Raw genomic sequence first — 9,774 nt, 5'->3', positions numbered from 1 at the left:
GAGAAGTCAGGATCAGGAGAACGAACTTGGTGAAAACGAAGTTGTTTAATAAATGCTGATAAAACTCCAAAAACCGAAATGTACAAAATAACAAAAGTGGGTACAAAACCCGTCGCACACCAACATAATACATGCACAATCACATACAATCAAACAATCTCCGACAAGGACACGAGGGGAAACAGAGGGTTAAATACACAACATGTAATTGATGGGATTGTAACCAGGTGTGAAGGAAGACAAGATAAAACCAATGGAAAATGAAAAATGGATCAGTGATGGCTAGAAGGCCGGGGATGTCGACCGCCGAACAAGTTTACAAACTGCTTGGAAAATTCCAGAAAATTACGTCATGGCTTTAGAAGCTTCTGAGAGACTAATTGACATCATTTGAGTCAATTGTAGTTGTACATGTGGATGTATTTCAAGGCCTACCTTCAAACGCAGTGCTTCTTTGCTTGACATCACGGGGGAAACAAAATAAATCAGCCAAGACCTCAGAAAAAACATTTCAGACCTCCACAAGTCTGGTTCATCCTTGGGAGCAATTTCCATATGCCTGAAGGTACCACGCTCATCTGTACAAACAATAGTACGCAAGTATAAACACCATGGGACCATGCAGCTGTCATACCGCTCGGAAGAAGACGCGTTCTGTTTCCTAGAGATGAACATACTTTGATGCGAAAAGGGCAAATCAATCCCAGAACAACAGCAAAGAACCTTGTGAAAATGCTGGAGGAAACAGGTACAAAAGTATTTACATCCACAGTAAAACGAGTCCTATATCGACATAACCTGAAAGGCCGCTCAACAAGGAAGAAGCCACTGCTCCAAAACCGCCATAAAAAAGCCCGACTACGGTTTTCAACTGCACATGGGGACAAAGATTGTACTTTTTGGAGAAATGTCCTCTGGTCTGATGAAACAAAAATAGAACTGTTTGGCCATAATGTCCATCGTTATGTTTGGAGGAAAAAGGGGGAGGCTTGCAAGCCGAAGTACACCATCCCAACCATGAAGCACGGGGGTGGCAGCAAAGTGTTGTGGGGGTGCTTTGCTGCAAGAGGGACTGGTGCGCTTCACAAAATAGATGGCATCATGAGGACAATTATGTGGATATATTGAAGCAATATCTCAAGACATCAGTCAGGAAGTTAAACCTTGGTTGCAAATGGGTCTTCCAAATGGACAATGGCCCCAAGCATGCTTCCAAAGTTGTGGCAAAATGGCTTAAGGACAACAAAGTCAAGGTATTGGAGTGGCCATCACAAAGTCCTGACCTCAATCATTTGGAAAATTTGTGGGCAGAACTGAAAAAGCGTGTGCGAGCAAGGAGGCCTACAAACCTGACACTTTTACACCAGCTCTGTCAGGAGGAATGGGCCAAAATTCACCCAACGTATTGTGGGAAGCTTGTAGAAGGCTCCCGAAACATTTCACCCAAATTCAACAATTTAAAGGCAAGTGTATGTAAACTTCTGACCCACTGGGAATGTGATGAAAGAAATAAAAGCTTCAATAAATCATTCCCTCTACTATTATTCTGACATTTCACATTCTTAAAATAAAGTGGTGATCCAAACTGACTCCTAACTCCTTACTAGGATAAAAATGTCAGGAATTCTGAAAAATTGAGTTTAAATGTATTTGGCTAAGGTGTATACAAACCTCCGACTTCAACTGTACTGTAGAATGTTGTAGTATACTGTAGAATACTATAGTACATACTACAGTAAGGTCCACAAAAACACTACAGTCCACAAAAACACTACAGTCCACAAAAACACTACAGTCTGCAAAAACACTACTTTTTAAACTATAGTAAATACTACAGCATGCAATTTGCACACACCCTGCCCATTCCCCTCCCCCATATCCCAATTTGTGCCACCTATAAGTGAGAAACCTACATACCAAGTATAGCCCATATGCTGTGTTCCCTACAGGTTATACAATCACTTTATTAGGTACACTACACTCATTCACAAAAATGCATCGCTCCAACAGTCACGTGGCTTACTATATAAAGCAGACAGACAGGCATCGAGCCATTCAGTTACTGTTCGATTGAATGTTAGAATGGGCAAAACGAGTGTGATCGTCGGTGCCTTATATGCCCGATCTAGTATCTCAGAAATGGCCACCCTCCTGGGCTTTTCACCACAACGGTGTCTATGGTTTAATCGAGATTGGTGCGACAAACAAAAAACAAACAGCCAGTGACAGTCCTGTAGGCAAAAACAGTTAGTTGATGAGAGGAGAATGGTAAGAATCATGCAAGCTAACATTTGGGCCACAAACAGACAAATAGGGTGCAGTACAACAGTGGTGTGCAGAATGGCATCTCAGAACACACAACTCGTCGACCCTTGTCACGGATGGGCTATTTCAACAGACCACCACACCGGGTTCCACTCCTATCAGCTAAAAACAAGAAGAAGCGGCTCCAGTGGGCAGGCGGTCACCAACACCGGACAATTGACGTGGTCAAGGTATAATTGAGACAATTATACCTTGTCCTGTTGCGTCATGCTGATGGTCGAGTCAGGATTTGGTGTAAACAGCATGAGTCCACGGACCCATCCTGCCTGTTGTCAACAGTACAGGTTGGTGGAGGTGGTGTACCGCTGTCCAATCTGCAGCAACTGGGTGATGCCATCATGTCAGCATGGACCAACATGCAAAGGGGGTTCCGACCCAGTATTATTTCAGTGTACCTAATAAACTGGCTGTTGAAAAGAGAAGCTCTGAACTATCCGTTCAGACCTTCAGCTTTTAGTATTTCTCCAGTATGTTTCCTCAAGGAGGGATGCCTCCACTTTATGTCAATGGTAGTAAAACCAAAAAAACAGTACAGTATATACTGCACTATACTACAATCCGCAAAAACACTACATGAATTACTGTAGTATATACCAGTTTTATTTTACTACAGTATTTATACTATAGTTAACTGTAAATACTACAGTAAATACAGTATTAAACAATTATACAGTGTAAACTAAAGTATTTATACCATAGTATACCATAGTATTTTAAATGTGACTTTTTCCACATTTTGTTGTGTTACAGCCTGAATTTAAAATGGATTAAATAGAGATTTTGTGTCAAAATACCAAATAATGTCAAGGTGGTATTATGTTTTTATGCATTTTTGTAAAGCTGAAATGTATTGAGACAATAAGTATTCAACCCCTTTGTTATGGCAAGCCTAAATAAATTCAGGAGAAAAAATGTGCTTGTGACTTGTGATACAAGTCAGAATTCGACGTCCATCCATGTCGGGAAGATGTCAGAAGATGACTTGGAAACCAGGCACTAGGGGCAACAGTGAGCGATGTTATCTTCAAGTAGGTTTCGGTTTTGCTAGGGAATTGTGGACAGGGATGGCAGACGGGCGTAAGCATCTGCCTCTGATTCCAAAGGTTGAAACTTCAAATCCAGTGATACGACTTGGGATAGGCTTTTTGAGATTTTGGTAAGCATCTGCCTCTGATTCCAAAGGTTGCAAGTTCAAATCCAGCGATAGAAAGTTGTTTTAAGATTTTTGTTTTAAGCCTATCCCAAACCTTAACCCTTACCTTAAAAATGCATGGCTAATTCCTAAACTTACCTTAAACACTATCGACATACCCAGTCACTACAAAGATACACAAAGATAGAGGCATCCTTCCTAACTTTGTTGCCGGACAGGAAGAAAATAGCTCAGGAATTTCACTATGAAGCCGATGACGTTAAAACAGTTATAGAGTTGAATGTCTGTGGAGAAAATTGAGGATGGATCAACAACATTGTAGTTACTCAACAATATTAACCTAAATTACAGAAGGAAAAGGAGGAATCCTGTACAGAATAAAAATATTCTAAGCATGCATCCTGTTTGCAATAAAGCATTAAAGTAAAATAAATTGACTTTATGCCTTGAAAACAAAGCTTTATGTTTGGGCTAAATCCAACACAACACATCATTGAGTACCATGCGTCATATTTTCAAGCATGGTGGTGGCTGCATCATGTTACGGGTGTGCTTGTCATCGGCAAACCTTATGGAGTTTTTTGGGATAAAAAGAAACATCAAATCATATCGGAAAAGCTGTTTCAGTCTACTTTCCTACAGACACTGGGAGATAAATTCACCTTTCAGCAGGACAATGAGCTAAAACACAAGGCCAAATATAAACTGGAGTTTCTTACCAAGAAGACATTGAATGTTCCTGAGTGGCCTAGTTACAGTTTTGATTTAAATAACTAATTTGAGGTTGAAGAATTTGATAAAGAATAATGTGCAAATATTGTATACTCCAGGTGTGCAAAGCTCTTAGAAACTTACCCAGAAAGACTCACAGCTGTAATCGCTGACAAAGGTGATTTATGTATTTAAAATAAATAAATGATCTAATTTCTACATTCAGGTTTTCACTTTGTAGATGGGTGAGATTATTATTGTTTAAAAAAACCTGATAAAAAAAATTCAGGCTGTAACACAACAAAATGTGTAATAAGACAAGGGGTGTGAATACTTTCTGAAGGCACTGTTTCACAGGAACCATACACTTCAGATACTGGAAACAAAAGTCACAAGCAGAAAGATCAGAAAAATCAGCCATACAGTACCTCAGCCCAATGGCTAAGGATATCTCAAAACACACACCACAGTCCTGCACAGAGATGACCACTTTATGTTAAAATGATATGAATCAAGATTTATTTTGTGGATTATTTTTTTCATTTTATTTTACAATCTATGACAATCTCGCATTTGTACTTTTTTTCTAGCATATTCCTAGAATGGAGATGGGGGGGTATTTTTATTGCTGAATGTTAAATGAAATACACTTCCACTGACTGAAAATAAACTGACTGCTGCTTTTCACCACCATGCACCCATATACCTTGACCACAAGTACATGCAGAGGAGAGGTGTTGAAACATGTCAAGCAAGGGAAGAAAAATAAAAACATGAGAAACTGACAGGACGAACCTGGCAGCACTTCTATTGGGTGAGGAGGGGGGCAAGGTTGGGGAAATATCACATTTAAACTAGAACTACTGTCTTCTTTTGCATTTTTCAAACATACAAAATTACACTCAGAGTGTGAGAAACCGAAATGAGAGAAAATCCATTTGTGAGATGTCTACGTGTCTACGTGTCTTTGTCAATGTGCCTTCATCTTACAGCCGTTGTGTTTTAAATCCTACTTATCAGTTTACTTTTGACCTAGACTCATCTGATGATTTTGTCCTGGTACAGTCATTTAATTTTTTTGGTTATATTTTAGAATGTATATAACCAGTTTTGCAGGATTATCAACAATCATTTCAAATGCATTGTCAGAACCATTTACTCCAACGTTTTTGACAGGTATGAAATTAACCTCCAAACCTGTTAGTGACATACTTCATAACAAGCAACATTATTATCCTTATCCACAAGACCGAGCAGCACTCAACATTAGTGAATGAGACCCTTTAAAGTGATTAGTCATTACTGTAGACTTGCGTGTTGCCTGCTTGGTCTGGACTCGGTGCGATAAGAATTCATGAACACAATCAGTCAATGGACATGAATCTGGGAATGAGGAAAGTTGACAATTTGAGCAAGCGCTGCATAACTGCATGAAAAATAAGAATGGCTATAAATATGTATTGATATCATGTTACTTCTCCTGCACAATAGGCATTACATAGGTTTCACACAACACACCTCTTAGAAAATGATGTCATCAAACAGAGCAAAATAGAAAGTTTGCATATTTTGGCATTTTATGATCCTCCAAAGTTTCACAGCTATTTCTCTTGCATTGGTTTAGTATGTTCGGCTCTACTCTATTCTGTTCTATTCTGTTCTATTCTGTTCTGTTCTGCTCTACTCTATTCTATTATGTTCTGTTCTGCTCTATTCTGTTCTATTCTATTCTGTTCTATTATATTCTGCTCTATTCTACTCTATTCTATTCTATTCTGTTCTGTTCTATTCTGTTCTATTCTATTCTGCTCTACTCTATTCTATTCTATTCTGTTCTGTTCTATTCTGCTCTACTCTATTCTATTCTATTCTGTTCTATTCTGTTCTATTCTGCTCTACTCTATTCTATTCTGTTCCATTCTGTTCTGCTCTACTCTATTCTGTTCTGTTCTGTTCTGTTCTGCTCTACTCTATTATATTCTATTCTGTTCTGCTCTACTCTATTCTATTCTGCTCTACTCTATTCTATTCTGTTCTATTCTGTTCTGTTCTGCTCTACTCTATTCTATTCTATTCTGTTCTGCTCTACTCTATTCTATTCTGCTCTACTCTATTCTATTCTGTTCTATTCTGTTCTGTTCTCCACTGAGATTCCACTCTCCTTTCCTTCTCTTTAGATGGGAGTGCTCAGAGGCATAGCATGTTGGGTGTGTTCTTTATGTCCTTGGGGGGGGGCTTAGTCTTATGGAAATATTTTGGTGGAGGGAGAGGGGGAGAGAGAGAGAGGGGGAGAGGGGGCAGAGGGGTGGGTAGAAGTCCTGAGATGCTGTGGGAACCTTTACTTTGGCTACAGGTACACAATGGACAGGTGAGGAGGATGATGAGGAGGAGGAGGCATGGGTGATGGGAGAAAGATATACATTCATGGGATGTTCTTGCTTTTAGTTTTGTCTCTTTGTATTGAGCCACTATCACTGATGGCAGGGATATCTCCAGACCAACAGAGACACTGGCCAACGACATTTCTTCTTCAGAATCAGCCAGGACAAGGAGGCTACCATGAGACAAACCTTACCCTGGTGGGACCAGTAAGGAGCCAGGAGACAAACCTTACCCTGTTGGTACAAGGAGGGGGCCAGGAGACAAACCTTACCCTGGTGGGACCAGTAAGGAGCCAGGAGACAAACCTTACCCTGTTGGTACAAGGAGGGGGCCAGGAGACAAACCTTACCCTGTTGGTACAAGGAGGGGGCCAGGAGACAAACCTTACCCTGTTGGTACAAGGAGGGTGCCAGGAGACAAACCTTACCCTGTTGGTACAAGGAGGGGGCCAGGAGACAAACCTTACCCTGTTGGTACAAGGAGGGGGCCAGGAGACAAACCTTACCCTGTTGGCACAAGGAGGGGGCCAGGAGACAAACCTTACCCTGTTGGTACAAGGAGGGGGCCAGGAGACAAACCTTACCCTGTTGGTACAAGGAGGGGGCCAGGAAACAAAGGGGGCAGCTGTAAACACACATGACATGTAGAACTCTCTACCCAACAGAACTCTCTACCTAAAAGAACTCTAAAATAACTCTTTACCCAACATAACTCTCTACGCAACATAACTACCCAACAGAACTCTCTACCCAACATAACTCTCTACCCAACAGAACTTGTAGTAGCTACTATCTTGTCTCATTGCTACAACTCCCGTACGGGCTCGGGAGAGACGAAGGTTGAATGTCATGCGTCCTCCGATACACAACCCAACCAGCCGAACTGCTTCTTATCACAGCGCGCATCCAACCCGGAAGCCAGCCGCACCAATGTGTCGGAGGCTACACCGTGCACCTGGCAACCTTGGCTAGCGCGCACTGCGCCCGGCCCGCCACAGGAGTCGCTGGTGCGCGATGAGTCAAGGAGATCCCTACCGACCAATCCCTCCCTAACCCGGACGACGCTAGACCAATTGTGCGTCGCCCCACGGACCTCCCGGTCGCGGCCGGTTACGACAGAGCCTGGACGCGAACCCAGGGACTCTGATGGCACAGCTGGCGCTGCAGTACAGCGCCCTTAACCACTGCGCCACCCGGGAGCCCCAACAGAACTCTCTACCCAACAGAACTCTCTACGCAACATAACTCTCTACCCAAAATAACTCTCTACCCAACAGAACTCTCTACCCAACATAACTCTGTACCCAACATAACTCTCTACCCAACATAACTCTCTACCCAACATAACTCTCTACGCAACATAACTCTCTACCCAAAATAACTCTCTACCCAACAGAACTCTCTACCCAACATAACTCTCTACCCAACATAACTCTCTACCCAACATAACTCTCTACCCAACATAACTCCTTACCCAAAATAACTCTGTACCCAACAGAACTCTGTACCCAACAGAACTCTGTACCCAACAGCAGCGCAACCCTGGAACCAAGGCTGATCTTCACTGTGCACCTGCAGCTTTCCTCTACTGATACAATTGCTTTGGCGCCCAAGATAGCAACCAGTTGGTTGGTACAACAACACATTAGGACTTTTAACACTCACACACGCACAAGCATAGCTGTACACAAAATCCCCCCCCCCCCCACACACACACACACATACGCACACAAACACGTGAGTACACGCACTTACGCACACACAAACACTCCTCCCCACTCAGAGAGCAAGGACCTGCGTTGCATTGATCAGATTTTCTACTGGAGAGTCCCAAAATGATAAACCCTATAGGTGAATTATATTCATGTAAACATACACCTTATGATTAAGTGGTTTATATTGCATGATGTGGAAGGGGAAGGGTCATGTTCAAATGGGGCTCGACTCCCAGAAGAACAGCCTGAAAAGAAGAAAAAACAAAGCCCAAAAAAGAAAACAAAAGAGGAAAGGTGTATAAAAAATGATGTCCATATAAGAAAGGCTACAAAAACTTCCACTGGCCCTCTGCCATCGGAGTACAGCAAAAGGCACCACAATATTACTCCATTTTTGAAGTTGTGAAAAAATTGGCACGTCTTTTTATACTGTAAATCAAAATGTACATATAAATAGAGTTTTCCCTATAAAAAAGTCTTTGCTGTTAACTAGTAGACAACTTTTGCTAAAAATGAAAATAAATATTTCATTTGTTTAGAATATCTGTCAGTTATATAAAATAAAAATATTTTGTATAGGTGCAGGTTTATACTATATTGATTTTCATTGGTAGCTCATCGTCTTTCTTTAATGCGGTACATTGTCCGGTTTGGACCGTGAGTGCGTCTGTCTGGTCTGTACAGTCCCACGTGCACCGTGCCGCCCCGAAGAGTGTGACTGAGAAGTCCTACTGTTGGCCGGCCTGCAGATGGTGGAGGGCTCCGCATTCATATTCTGCATACTGAGGAAGGGCGTGCTCTCACCCTCCCCCTCCGACTCGCTGTCCATCAGGCAGCTGCGAGAGCCGTAGTCCCGTGACGCCTCGTATCCTCTCGGCGCTACGTAGCCGTTCTGTCTGGACCTCCGCAAGCGCCGACCCCCAACACCACCGCTGCCGGTCCCACTTTTCTTTGGTTGTTCACGGGAGGAGAGGTACTCCTGTGTGGTCTCGTAGTCTTCTTCCTCAGCCAGCCTGTAGGGACTAGAGGGCAGGCTGCCCGTGCTGTCGTTCAGGTAGGTGCGGCGCTGCTGCCGGTAGGGCTCCTGGCGCTGGACGTCATGCAGGGGCACCTGGTAGCGCCGCAGCAGAGGCTGGTCATCCTCCGGGGGGTAGGGGGTGTGGGCGGCGGGTGGCAGGGACATGGCCTGGCTGGTGTTGGGGGAGGTGATCTGGAAGGAAGGCACCTGCGGGGACAGCGAGTAAAAGAAGTCCACTGGAGACAGGCGGGCCGGCGTTGTCAGGGCTGACACATACCTGTAGTGAGGGGGAAGGTAGGGTGGGGAGTGGAGAGTGGGGAGCGGGGAGGAGAAGGACAGGGAGAGAGAGGACCAGGCCAAACAGCAGCAGCCCAGTTAGATGTCATGTCTAATAGAATGATGTGGGACAGGGACCCACCATCCACAAACAGCAGTAAGAGACATTATTGAGTTAGTGTGCAGGTTTGTCAG

At 43.2% G+C, this 9,774-nt stretch overlaps 1 protein-coding gene across 4 annotated transcripts in view; it reads right to left on the bottom strand.

The window, feature by feature from the left end:
* Positions 1-7,647: 7,647 nt before the first annotated feature.
* nrg2a (neuregulin 2a) overlaps positions 7,648-9,774 on the bottom strand; it is a 158,268-nt gene continuing 156,141 nt past the window's right edge. For all 4 annotated transcript variants that reach the window (XM_021591457.2, XM_021591458.2, XM_021591459.2 and 1 more), the window contains one exon: positions 7,648-9,580. In XM_021591457.2, coding sequence (XP_021447132.2) covers positions 8,914-9,580 — 667 coding nt within the window. In that variant the 3' untranslated portion in view covers positions 7,648-8,913. The remainder of the gene's footprint in view (positions 9,581-9,774) is intronic.

The sequence above is a fragment of the Oncorhynchus mykiss genome, chromosome Y (assembly GCF_013265735.2).
Source record: "Oncorhynchus mykiss isolate Arlee chromosome Y, USDA_OmykA_1.1, whole genome shotgun sequence".
In the NCBI taxonomy this organism is placed as follows: Eukaryota; Metazoa; Chordata; class Actinopteri; order Salmoniformes; family Salmonidae; genus Oncorhynchus; species Oncorhynchus mykiss.
This window is presented reverse-complemented; position numbering and strand designations above follow the sequence as displayed.